Genomic DNA, 14,391 nt, shown 5'->3' on the forward strand with positions numbered 1-14,391 from the left:
GGTCATATGACTTTGTTTCGTGTCCTTTCTGTAACTCATGAACTGCTTGACGGATTTTAAAGAAACTTAGCACAAATTTTCACCACATCGAGACGACGTGCATAGCGCATGTTTTGGATGGCTCGCTTCAAGGTCAAGGACACTTTTGGGGTAAAAGGTCATTGCTTCGGGTGTATATCGCTCCGCATTGCGGTCCTGAAGGTAAGTTGTCGGCAACAAATGTTATATTTTAGTTAAGTGCGGTGGTATTTATAGGACGCACACTTGTGTTTTTTTTCACTTATCATGAGCAGTCGAAATAAGATGTCGAGCGCTCGGGATAAAATTACGTGTGATGGAGATGAGAAGTCGTGAACTCGAGATAAGAAGCCGTGCTCCAGAAAAGAATTGTCGTGCATTCGAGATTGATGTCGTGAACTCGTGATTAGCTGCCATGGTCTTGAAACACGCCAATGCGACACATAGCGTTTTATGACACGACACACGACAATGCAACACGACGCCCGACATTGGTGTCACGATGTCGCGTCGTATTGTCGCCCGTCGTATCGTGTGTCGAGCGTCGCACTGTTTAGCATCATTTTGTGTTATAGGCCCGGATCATGACCCGGGTTGAGCCCCCCCCCCCCCACCTCACCCACTGTTGCCGGAAAAGTGAAAAGTGACTATACTCATCAAAGTTGCACCCAACTACATTGAAATTATATTTACTCAATATTTAGACCCAAAACGCACCAGAGGCTAATATTTCATACTTATATTTCAAAATTTCCCCAGGAGGAGAATCCCCGACTCCCCTAAAATGAGGGGAGTACCCTTCCAGTACCTTAAAACTAAGATTAAAAATGTACCAGAGGCCACCATTTCATACCTGTATTTAAAACTTTCCCATGGGGAGAGCCCCCTTGAACCAACCCCCTCTAAAATGACAGGGGTACCCCCTCCCATACATCAAGCTTATAACAAAAAACAAATGCACTAGAGCCAGCAATTCATTCCTGTATTTCAAATGTTCCAGGGAGACAGCCCCCCGCCTAAAATGAGGGGTGAGTACACCTGAAATACCTTAAAAATTAGACCAAAAAATGCACCATACGCCCAACATTTCATACCTGTACATAGAAAACTCCTCCACCTACCCCAATACGGACAGAGGCCCCCTCCCGTACCTACTGCATCTCGCCGTTGACGCCTTTGCTCTAAACTAGTGCTTTCCTACCTCCCACCCTCCCCTCCCCCAATCAAATTATTTCTGGATTCCGGACTTTTGTGTAGTGAAATTCTTCCAGGTCGACGCAAGACATGCGATAAAACGCGCGACAATACGACGCGCGGCACGACGCGCGTGGTTAATGTCTCATGAGCTAAACATAGAATTACGTAGTCCTGAAATAATTTTAGTACTGTGGTGGGTACCGCGTTAGTGCTCAAACCATTAAATATTAGATATGTAGCGTACGTATGGCGCGGGACCATTGAAAAGCAAACGTGCAGTTCAGAAAGGTATGTCATTTCAACCCCCATTGCATACTCATGCATTCAAGCATGCACTCACCCAGTCTTATCTCTAAGTTGCAAAGACTACTGAACTTACCTTATTTTAGCGTTGGTGTTGCGACATATAACGGTGGTTGCGACATTTAGCGTTGGTGTTGCGACATATAACGGTGGGCAATTTTTTGCGACATTTAACGTTAAAAGTGATTTTGCGACATTTAGCGATGGATGCGACATTTAACGTCAACGTTGCGAATTTAACGGCGGTTGCGACATTTAGCGGTGTTGCGACATTTAACGGTGCCACATCCTGCTCTGCGATTCAACCTTCAATTATGTATACATCAGCTGAATGGACAGTTCTGATTCAATGATGTTTACGTCAGCTGAATTGACATTGCTGGTCTGCGATTCAACCTTCAATAATATATGCGTCACAGACAACATGTCTTAATGTTAAATAATAATAATCTAATGAACAAAAACAATCTAAATGTTTAGAGAATACATAAATATATATATTAGATTCTTACCATTGTTTGAATTTCCATCAATTTAATCGGCGTGAAGTTGGCAGTACAGCAGTAGCAGCAGAAGGAGCAGTTAACTACTGCCACTGCCAGCAGTTACAGCAGTTAACTGCTCCTACTGCCAGCAGTTACAGCAGTTAATAAGCTATTACACTAGTTTGATAATGTTGTTGACATCAGGTATTTTGTGTATTTTGTGTAAAATAAAAACCTTCACCTTCTTCACAGTATACATCACATCAAGTAGATCCATATATAAGTACATTCAGTACATCATAGGCGTAACCAGGATTTTCGGAGTGGGGTGCGAGTTGACTACGGGGGTAGGTGTGGGAGGGGGTGACCCCCTCGCGCAGGTGGGGGTATGGGGCCTCCCCCGAAAACATTTTAAAGTAAGAAGTCATTTCGTGCAATTTGGCGTGTATTTGAAAGCCTACTGATGGGTAGATATGTGACTCATTTTTTCGCTTTTTTTCTGTGAATAGTACATAATGTCTTTTAAGTTCAGATAATGATAATAATACAAAAGGAATATCAAGACAGACGCATTATTTAAAAAAATATATTTGACAGATGTGATGTGCATAGAATAAGGTCATTGTTGTTTATGAAACGAAGTTTACATCATACCATTTATTAGAAAATTAATGTAAACTTAAACTGTTATTTCTATATATTTCATTCCACTATAATTGTGAAAAGGTATATAGCTATACATAATCATTTTTGCTTAAAAGTAATGGTCTGGGTTTTCTTAAAGTCATATAATAGGATACAAAGAACAATTACATGTCTATGTACACAGCTGAGAATATTTGGCAAGTAATGCCTAGTTCACATTTGGCCTGCGATGTGTCTTCGGAGCCCGTAGACTGCCCGTATCCTCCTTTCCATGCAGGAGGCGACAGAGAATTTTTTGTTAACGGGCTCCGCAGCCTGTACGATTTTGCTTAGTGAAAAGTTATACAAGACTTTTGAGCAATCTGTCAATTATAGCCGATCAATCTAAGTATATGATGGTTGTAATAACAGTCCTCTGTATTGATAGATACATCCAACCTTCTGTAAAATCGCCAGATTCAACATTGAAACGTTAGGTAAAAATGTATTAAAAAAGCTGCCGGTGTTCAATTCATTGATTTTTGAGATATAGACAGTAATCAACAGACTTTATATAAAGGTTACAGCGTCAACAGCTGTAAACATATGTAAGTTGGCGAGCACAGCGAGCCCAAAAAAAAATCAAAGAATAGGCCTTCAAGGGTATTTTGGTGTAATGAAAAATGCAAGCTTTGGCGAAAAAGGGGGGGGGGGGGGGGGGGGGGGGGGGGGGGGGGGTGCGATCGTATTTCAAGCACAAAATTATAGAGAGGGGTGCGCTACCTGCCCCCACCCACCTCCGCCCTACCCCACAATCTCCCCGCCTCTCCTCCTGCTCATACGCCTATGTTAAAGATGTTTCAAGAAGTTTGATATAATCAATTTCCCTGATTTGCTCGTTATGAAAATGAAAGTAGAAAAACCCTCGTTTTTCTAGATAGTTACATGTATAATCAATTATGGTTTCGTATGTGGCCCGGGCACGTTTTCTAAATAAAATGAGTACGTGTATTTAATAGGCATATATATTCAATGAGATATTTTTCATGATTATTGAGGTGAAGAAAGGAACAAATATTACCAAAAAGTTCCTTGCGGTGGAATCGAATTTCCTGGCTCCGAAAAGACAATTAGGACTAAACTAGGTATTAGAAGTCCATCTATGACATCATGTAGATTTGGCAAAACTGAAAAGTTTGGGGGTCCCCAGCTCCGCCCCAGACCTTGAATTTTGGATCGGACCGGGGGGCCATTGTAGAGAGGGTTGTCCCCCACCAGGCACGGGTGGCCGCCATTCCGGGAAAACTCTTGTTTGGGAGAAACTCGGGTCGAGGTGTGAGGCGGGGGTGGGTCCGGGGTAGCCTAAAATCGTTCCAGCAGTTAATAGGAGGTCCCTATGGGATCTTGAGTTTGGGTTGAGACCGGGTGGCCGTTGTAGAGGGTGACGGTCTATGGTGGGGGGGGGGGCAGCATAGTGGCTATTCCGAGAAAACTCTTGTTTACTCGTGAGCGGGTCTCAAAGTTGGTTTTAGGTCATTTTTAGAATTTTCCGCTTTTTTCAGTTTGTGCGACCCCAGCTCCGCCCCAGACCTTGAGTTTTGGATCGGACCGGGTGGCCATTGTAGAGAGGGTTGTCCCCCACCAGGCACGGGTAGCCGCCATTCCGGGAAAACTCTTGTTTTGGAGAAACCCGGGTCGAGGTCGGGCGGTTTTTTGAAAGTTTTGTTTAGGGGAACACGAGGTTGAAGCTTTCTTTCAAGAATTTTACACGAAACTGTTTAATGCTCACTTTGTCTATAACAGGAGCCTTGTTAATTGCTGTCATAAACCATTTTACTTCTAGCAGTAGCAGGAGCCTGGTAACTTGATCGCTTTCATAAAACTTTTAAACTCTGGTAGTTACATGAAAACTGGTATACTGGTCTTATACAATATAATTATATTTGAATGCTGACAGTAACACACTGAAAACTCGGAAACTGCTTTCATTGGTCATTTCACTGCTGGTAGTGACAGGAGTCTGGTACTAGTAACCTGCTCTCATACACCGCTTAACTGCTGGCAGAAACATAAATGAGACTTGTAAACCATTTAATTGCTGGTATTACAAAATGTATAGGTGAATTTTAAACTGCTCATATAAACCAGTTAACTGCTTGCAATAACAGATATAAAAACACGGTAAACTGCTCTCATAAACCATTAACATCTATGAAACTGGTAAATTGTTCTTAGTTATATTTGAGTTCTGGTAGTTACGTATATTGGAGACTGGTAAACGTTCTCATAAACAATTTAACTGCTGGCAGTAAAATGGTAAGAAAGGTGACGATACGTAATACATGTATCATTTTATTGCTGGCATCATTTAACTACCTGTAGTAACATATACAGGAAGCTGTATGAAGCGTATCGTAGAAACATCATGTACCTGTTGAAAGTAACATCTATCTGACACTGATACCAGATAACTGCTATAGGAAATATAAAAACAAAAAAATCAGAAATTCGTATTTCAACAGCTTTCAATATCATATAGAAAACTCCACAAACTGCAGTAAGTGACAATATGTAATTGCTGGCAGTGACATACCCATAGAAATGACAAAGCTGGTCGTAGAAACATCATATATCTGCTGGCGATAACATCTGTAACGGGCTGAGGTGTGTTCGAATCTCGACTCGGCACTTCTCCCGCCTCATTATCGTGGAAGAAGCAAAGATGTGAAATCATTGGACGTTACACTTAGCAACAGAACATAACAAGTCTTCGGCAATGTCCGTAAAAGAAATGACCATTGAGTAATTTTGTAACAAAATGTGAATATCATTGGACGTTGTACGTGCGCGATCCAATAACATTAAATATATTAAGAACAACTGAATGCGCACAAGACTTGGTTTACAAGTTTGAAGGTATAAATAGATTAAGAGCGCTTCAATGATCTATAAACGATACGGACAAATGTATAAGCAGCGGGAAGAGTAGGTTTATTAGGCCTATTATACATCTGAATGAAACTGGTAAAACTGATTTTAGAAGCACAATTTAACTGCTGGCAGTATTATATGACACTGACAAAATAAAAACCTTATGCCATTCTCATCATCTAACTGGTAATACAGCTTTATTAATTGTTGTAACTGCTGGCAGTGGTAGCAGTTAACTGGTGTTAGTACACGCAATCAGTTGCTGTAACTGCTGGCAGATAACTGCGACACGCAATGAACTGCTGTAACTGCTGGCAGTAGCAGCAGTTAACTGCTGTAACTGCTGGCAGTAGGAGCAGTTAACTGCTGTAACTCTGGCAGTAGGAGCAGTTAACTGCTGTAACTGCTGGCAGTAGCAGCAGTTAACTGCTCCTACTGCCGTTACTGCTGTACTGCCAACTTCACGCCGATTGCAGATGCATGTTTTATGTATTTGATATCGGGTTTTGATTTCGCCCTAATTTCACTGAACAGAATTGTAAAGCTTTTATAGACAACAGATAATTTAGAGGACATTTAGAAAATATTATATAATTTCTATGTTTTATATTGTATTTACGTAATAAGTTTTCCGAAATATTATTTCGTTTTCTTTTTGGAATATATGTCTTTTTTACGCATCTTTTTCTCGAAAATACGAAAAAGGTTTTCGTAAATATCATATTATTTCATTAAATCGAAATCTTATTCGTATTAGGACATCCTAGTTTATTTAACAGTTTAAATCTAATTTAAAAATAAAAGTATCGGGTGTCACTTCAGGGGCACCGTATAAAATGATGCGGATGTATGATTCATTTGCTCTATGATTTTACCATCCTATGAATATTGGGTTGTTTCTAAATATATGTTGCATTTCAAAAGTGTCGACTTAGTTTTTGTTAAGCGTTACCATGCTTGGCACGATTTATTATGCCTCTGCGACCTGTGCAGATCATGATCAGCCTACACATTCGTGCAGTCTGATCAAGATCTACACTGTTTGCCATTCAGTCAGTAACGTTTTGGTAAGCATCCCTTTCAACAGTTTAATGTACAGTCAAAATTAAAAGATGGTCAAGTTCATTATAGAAATTTAGCAGGGTTATTGTTAAAAATGTATTTTAAAGAGTAATCATATAAATGTATTTTTTTCTACACAGGCGTTTAAAATGTTGTGAAAACGTTAATTGAAATAATATTATATAGTACGTAGATTTTCTGACAATATGTCTAGCAATTCGTATATATGACAATGTAATGGGAAAACCATGCTTAACACATGTAGTACACGATTTGCAAATTTGATGGATTTAAATGTATGTTTAAGTGCTACATATTGCCGTTTGAAACAGTACTGCATTTATATTTAATCTTCAGAGAATAACAGACTGCATTTGCCATCCTTGGTCGTGCTCCGAAGTATCATTGGCCCCCATGCACGTAGCACCTGTTACAAAAATATTTCGTATTCAAAAATAATAAAGATTTCACCGAAAAAGAAGAAATGAAATCGTAACGAAACAAACATGAAGTAATAAAGTACATGTTGATCATTTACACCTCTGCAGAGAATTCATACATGATTGTGCTTTGGCCATTCATTATTAGACCCAATTATTAGTGCTACTATTTCAATAACCACGCACGAACGAAGGCTTTTGCTTCTAAGCTTACTTCCTTAAAAGCTTCACAATTGCAGTCTGATCTTTCATAACTAATAACACTCTCATTTGCATTTATGATTAATATTTTTCGTTTAAGTTTGCATAAAGTTTAGATTTGGTAAAACTTAAGATATTTGATACAGTATTAAATCTTATAAATGTTGTATTGGTCGTACATGTTCACTGGTTCTTTCATATCTTGAAGTCTATTCAATGATGTAGAATTCCACTTCAGCCTAAGTTTGGGGTGTTAAGTTCTTTCACATTCATGCTACGAACAGACTCAATCTAATCGAGTTTCCTAATAATTTAACACATAAATTAATTGACTGTACGTTAATAAAGCATCTAAGTGACAGCATCACAGATTTCACGCAAAGAAGTCATTTATTACTAATATCTTGATAATTAGAGGAGGGAAATATATAATTTCCGCTTCGCATCTGCTAATTTGTCTCCCTGAGGCAAAGATACAGGTGCTAGATAATTACTGATTTATTTATATAACAACATAGTCGTAAAATATAAGTAACTTTCCGGCTTCCTAATATTGAATATCACGATCGGGGAGCTAATTATTTTAGCGCATATATGTTTCACGGGAAGAATATAATTACAGCTATCACTTACAGCACGGCGTCTGGAAATGGCGTAATAGTATGGGGGATTTAGTGGATTTCTATGCTTCTATAAGGCTTTCAAAATATGTTATTAGCTGCTCTTTTAATTTAACATTTATACCTTGACAAGTTTTTAGTAAATTTTAAAGCAAGTCAGCGAACTATTCAACAATCTTGAGACTGAGAGAGCTGTGGCAAATGGCTACGGCATAAAGACGATTGAAATGGCACATATTAACTTTGAAAATCCACAAAACATTTCCTAGTGTACTTGTTTTTTACCAATTGTAAAGTTTGATTTATAGATGTAGGGCTAACGCACGCGTTTTTCGTGTAACAGCATTCTGCAGAATCCCGCGGGACTGGTAGAATACATGTGTAAAGTAGACAGAAACATTTTGAAAAGTTTTAGTGTAGGATATAAAGTAAGCATGTCAACTTTCTCGATTCAAATGAATCTAAAAAAACGAAATTGTATTTTTCTAATTGTTGTTTGTCTATCTTTTTCAGGGATTAAATCGTGACTTTGAGTCGAAAACACATAATAATACAGTAATACGAAACATCAGGGCAGTCACGTATCAAGAGAGGAAGATCATGTTGCAAGTTGAAAGGAAAGTAAGGTGGAAAAATGATATTTAATGTAAACGGCAGATGAAAAGATTTTATAAGTCTCGGACAAAAACGGATTTGGTGTCCATTTTTTTGTCTACGTTGGACACGGAAACGCATATCCAAACTTTCCACAAGCGTGTATCTCGTTGTTTGCCCGAAAGCGGCAAGAAACAAAGGTTTTATGCAAGAATATAGATTTAACCGTAGGAACTAAGTAGCATTCGGGCATCACGGAAACGGCTGCTTAACCTGAGCACTGCTGCGAGTTTGAAATATTTTATTATCGCATTTAAAAATTAGTAAAGCCAGGCATTTGTAATTTTCAAGTTTTTCTTATTCGTCAATTACTTTTGTCTGCAATGAAAACTTTTGAAAGATATTGTTTAATAGTGCAGTGGGGATCAACAAGAACATTGTACGCATTAATGAATTGTGAATGACTTTTGCAAACTTGCAAACAGATGTGTATAGTGAATGAACAGACATTAAAATCTATTTTCAAAAAGGTAAGCTTGTATTAATGATTTAAATATTGAATAATTTTACAAAAATCGTTTGAAAATACAATTTCATGGAAATCACACGTCAAGATATGTGCAAAAATATTTCCGTCGCCACTTGTTTATTTACAAGGGGTATACCTGATGGCTGTATGAAATCATTGGCTCTCCACCTCTGATTCATGTTGAGAAATTGGCAGTTACTTGCGGAGATCAGGGTAGTACTGTTACAGAATCCAGGAACGCTGGTTAAGTTAACTACCCACCGTTACAGAATGAAATACTGTTTGAAGTGACGCTTGACTCAAATCAAACAAGCAAACAAAAGATAACGTGACCATTTAGTGCCGCTTAGTGCCCCAGAGTTTATTTCAAGTTTATTTCAAACCAATAATTAAGAAACAATAACTGTGTCTAATTCTATCACATTGACTTTGATAGTCATTTTTGACGTCCGTCACATTGAGTTGCTTAAAGTACATCTTTTCTTTCAGACATAAAATGTGCGATGGTAAAACAACCGCCCCCCCCCCCCCCCCCCCCCCCCCCCCCCCCAAAAAAAAAAAAAAAAAAAAAAAACAAAAGAAAAAAAAAAAAAAAAACAAACAAAAAAAAAAAAAAAACAAAAAAAAAAAAACAAAAAAAAAAAAAACGGTATTTGCTTTTTTCTAAAATAATGAAACACAACCATACATGGAAGAATATCTTTAACTTATCATCATATCATTACTCAAATAAACAAAACGTAAACAGTAGAAAAATAAACGCCGTTTAATTAATCAATTATCTGCAGTTACAAGAAATCCGGTGAAAGATGTTCTCTTATCCTTTTCAAGAGCCGCAGTTCCTTCACACGTGCAAATATCAACCACGTCGTTTCTATATAAATGAAATGTCCCAGATATGCTAAATTCATAAGCGTCAGTATAACGATCACTGGAATGCGGGTACTGTTGAGTTCCTATTTTCGCTTGTGAGTTCAGACATAAGTAACATCGCATGCGGGAAGCACTATGCCAAGATTTAGAAAGCGTCGCAGCAAAGAAGTACACACCGGGAATGTTACATGTAAATCTCCCCGTGGAAGCGTTGTACCCATTACCGAAATTGCTTATAACTGATGAGAATACAAGAACTGAACCATTTTTATTCACACTAGCAGCAAGAAAATATACCTTTTTATCTGAAATAGAAGAAATTTACACAATGTATCCACAAACCCGTAATCCCATGAAAATGGGGCTAAACGACAAAATCCTTTAAAGATATCATGTCGGTTAGATATGTGGCTGCCAGCCTTTCCGTCGCATGAAGGTGATTGAAACATGTTTGGATACATCTTAGTCGCTGTTCTAAAAGTTACTGTTTGATCGACAATTATTCATAATCTGTGTAAACTGAGGAGTTGTTCATTGATGATATACTGAAATAGTGGTTATATTTGCAGATCAAATAGTTCGCGACTTGCCGATTCCTGATGTTTTGCGAGCGGAAATATTCGCGAATGGTCGAAAACTAAAGTGCAAAAGCAAAATTGATTTATCTTTACTTAATACTATAATGACATGCCTTGATGAACGTGAAACGCTACAATTTTCGCGGATTTTCGGACACTTCCATATAGTCTAAGAGAACTTTTCAACTTATATAATACATCTGTCAAAAGCAGTTTACTTATAAGATGTGTAATCCCACCTGGGCATGTTTGTTTATTACAGAGGCTGAATGTTTCGGAAGACCCTTCACATTGTTTTCCGAGCACAGATGGCGCTGGGTTCGAACATGTGCGAGTTTTAGAACGAATACCACCACCACAGCTTTCAGAACAATCACTCCATCTGCTCCAGTCAGACCAACCACCGTCTGTAAAGAAACTGGCAATTTTATCGCGGTGCTTAAATAACCTAAAAAGATTTCACATTATCAGATATGTTTAATTTTATTTTTCTTAAAAATTTAAGCATCATTCAGTGTTCCCATTATTCTTTCATATGGGCGTATCATAAAACATAAAGGTTTATCATGTTAAATCCTGCTACATATACAAATGATCTTAATCCTTGTGCAACTTGCTATTTCGATATAAAAAAGCGTAATTTACAGTTCAGCTTATGTGTGTGTATGTGTGTGTGTGTGCACGCGCGCGAGTGCGCGCGCGTGTATATTGGGCGGTACCTCATTGTGTTGTTTTTTCTTATTTTTGTCTGTTTGTTTATCTGTGTATGTGCGTGTCTGCGCTGCTGTGGTATATGGTGTAGGGAGACTATGTTTTAGGAATGTGGCTTCCCCTGTTAAATATTCATCCTTGCTCCACTTTCCCCATGTACGTTACGTGAGCAAACATAGACCACGTTTTTACAAATCTGTATCACAAGTTTTATACATAAGTATTGTCTGTGATATTTTGATAAATGAATATTTCATATACAAACATTCATACCAGTACAAGCTCCTGGTAAGCATATTTTGCTTTCAACTGGAATTCCATAACAATTGTCACCGAATAGATCAGGGTGGGGGTTGTCACACAATCGGTCCCGGTTCTGCATGCCAATGCCACATGTCTTGGAACATGCTCCCCATGACAACCATGAGCTCCAACCGCCATGAACTGAAATGGAGGTTTAATTAAATTAATGGATATATTTTCCGAATTAGGAATGTGCAATGTTTTCGTTCCCGTTTGAAGTCAGCCTATGTATTCTTATAGTAGTTCGAAGTCCTGATAATTTTCTAGCAAGATAAAACAGCGTTTGTATTTCAATACAATTTTGTATATAAGGAAGATAACCATAGTTTGATGGTACATATTAGTGGAATAAAATAAATATACTTTATAGTCATCATGATTTCAAGAAATTGTTTTAGCTTTCGGTCGCATTTGTATTACCAGACATAAATTGCTAGTACTAAGCAAATCCTAAAACAATTAAAAGGATGTGGGATTGATATTTCCATACGGAGTAAGGTAGTTCTTCACGTTCAAGTCAAAACTTTCTCTACACTGTAGAATTTGATTAAATACTGTTTTATTCCAAAACTTCAGAATATACGTAGAAAATTCGTCAAATAAAAATGATAGGGTCGTGTGCTTGATTTGTTTTGGTAGCCTGGACATCAAAATGGCTTGCATAAATGGGGTTTGTGGGAAAAATCAAAATTTTGATAACATTTTCACGAATAGAAAGTTTCTTCACAGTGTGGGTTTTAATGGAATTTACAGTCATAAATAAACTCAATACCTATAGTATGCTTAAATAAAATGTTTAGATCCGTGTGCTTGTTTTTGAAATATTCGAACATTTTAAACTCATTGCAAGGACATAATTTGGAATTATTTAACATGTCAAACTGTTTTAATATAATATTTATCTTTAGAAAAATAGTAACGTTACTGTTTTAATAAATTTACTCAAGGGTAGCCATCTAAATTCCTAAAACGATTTTCATTTCCGAATGTCATGTCCGGGCTTTATTTTTACGTTATCCGGATAGCTGACGTTATACCATTACTTCCGGTTTGCCAAACGTGCAGAATTACCTTAATAGCGTTTTAATCTAGTCAAGGGGCAATATTAGTGCTTTTTTAAACGACAAACATAAGTTTTACTATTTTTCAAGTATGTGTCCAAAGTTCATATTAGGTTGGTCATTTATGAAATAAATAAATATGAACTTCGCCGACAGCTAATATTCAAAATATTTTAAAACGTTTTTTTTTTCATTAAGATAGATACAATATTATCTTCCATAATTATAGCTATCAGGAATACCTTACCTTTGCAAATAATCAATAAATGTTTTAATACACTGAATAAACTAGAATGGCTCCTTCCAAATTGTAAACAAGAGCAATTTTCCAAAAGCAAGGACGAAGCCTCCCAGACTGCAACCCACAGCAGTACATTCACAGACATATATACGACCAACAAACCCACAAACATACATAGACAAAGTAATACACACAAGCCACGAGGAAGAAACAAAGCAAATAAAGGAACTTGATGAGGTACGGCTTTGAAGCAGTTGGTGGCATAGACACCACTGGAAAGTTTTAACCTGTTGATGAATCGCACCTAACATGTTTCTTAATTTCCCGCCATGTTCCAAAGTCACGGGACAGAATTAATACAGGTGGTTTGAAAGTTACATAATTAGATTGAACTTAACTTAAATTTTACCTGGGCATGGTTTATTCGTACATCCTTTCGACTCTGTGCTGTTACCGACACAATCAAGACCACCGCCGGCAGGTTCGGGGTTAGTGCAAGTCCGAGACCTAACTTGCAGCCCGGTATCACACGAAACGTCACAACTACTCCATTGCGACCAGTCCGACCAATTACCATCAACTAGATTTAGTAATGGGGGCAAGGGACAGTAAATTTGAAAACTCCACAACTCTGCGCTGATACCAGTGCGAAAAAAATCATAAAAAATCCAGTTTCGACAAATTCAAGGCAATTATTGAGCGAATGTCTCGCATAGACATAGCACTTCATTATGTGACATTTTCAGTCTGCCGATTCTGTTTCTTCTGTGATAAAAACGAGTAAAACGCAGGTTTCAGGACACTAAATTTTTAGACAAAAATGGCCCAAAATGCACTCCTTGTGCGACCTGTACCGTATTATCTGCAAATGACTGACCTAAAACACATGCATATTTTTAAAGCATGTGGCCAGACGAAAATAATGGTGGGAAGAAAAGTATCACATAACCGTTTACTTTTTCCGCAAATTTGAGCTGAAGCTGGATGGATGGAGGACCATTTCCAATTCGTCTGACTTCCGTTACCTCAGGTAAAGTTTTAGACCCGGCCGTCTACATGGAGCTAGGAAAATCGATACGTGCACATATTTATTTTACACAATAATCACTCGTACGCAGGAATCCTTAGTTCTATAAACATCATAAATAACCAGTTGAATATATATGCCTGTAAAGTACATATGTCTATTTTATTTAAAAAATGTACCCGGGCCAAATGCGAAACTGGCCCCTGCCACTTAAACGATAACAAATTTACCGCGGTACAGTCGACAGGCACTAGTAAAACATATATCATATGATTGTCAGGATACAATCAAATCAGCATGTATTTATTCTGCAAACAGCGATTACTGAGATGAATCGACTTTTCGTAATGCGTCTTTGAAGATCAGATCTTTAACGAAAATTAGGAAACCGCATTTCATTATGTATACTTGTTGCTATGCCACGTTTACCCTGCAAAAAGCGCGTCTCACTTACCTAGTGTACACAGGTTGCAAAACTGAGGGCATACTAGCTTCGCCTTTTGTGTATCCTTACAAATGTGAAATAAACTGCTCATTTTCGCACAATCCACCGACTCATCGTCAACACACATTGTTGCTGTAAAAATACGACA

General features: G+C 37.8%; 1 protein-coding gene across 2 annotated transcripts; it reads right to left on the reverse strand.

Annotated features, from left to right (window-relative positions):
• Nucleotides 1-9,752: 9,752 nt before the first annotated feature.
• On the reverse strand, nt 9,753-14,004 carry LOC123555641 (uncharacterized). Of its 2 annotated transcripts, none has more exons than XM_053548974.1 (4): nt 13,181-14,004; nt 11,440-11,610; nt 10,695-10,862; nt 9,753-10,182 (listed from the first exon to the last, which is right to left on the reverse strand). In XM_053548974.1, the coding sequence occupies exons 1-4, from the start codon at nt 13,346-13,348 to the stop codon at nt 10,150-10,152; spliced, it is 540 nt and encodes a 179-aa protein (XP_053404949.1). In that variant the 5' UTR covers nt 13,349-14,004; the 3' UTR covers nt 9,753-10,149. The 2 variants fall into 2 exon arrangements, with proteins under 2 accessions (XP_053404949.1, XP_053404948.1); XM_053548973.1 differs by having other exon boundaries at nt 9,753-10,422.
• Between the last annotated feature and the right edge of the window lie 387 nt (nt 14,005-14,391).

This window comes from Mercenaria mercenaria, chromosome 7 (assembly GCF_021730395.1).
Source record: "Mercenaria mercenaria strain notata chromosome 7, MADL_Memer_1, whole genome shotgun sequence".
Taxonomy (NCBI): domain Eukaryota; kingdom Metazoa; phylum Mollusca; class Bivalvia; order Venerida; family Veneridae; genus Mercenaria; species Mercenaria mercenaria.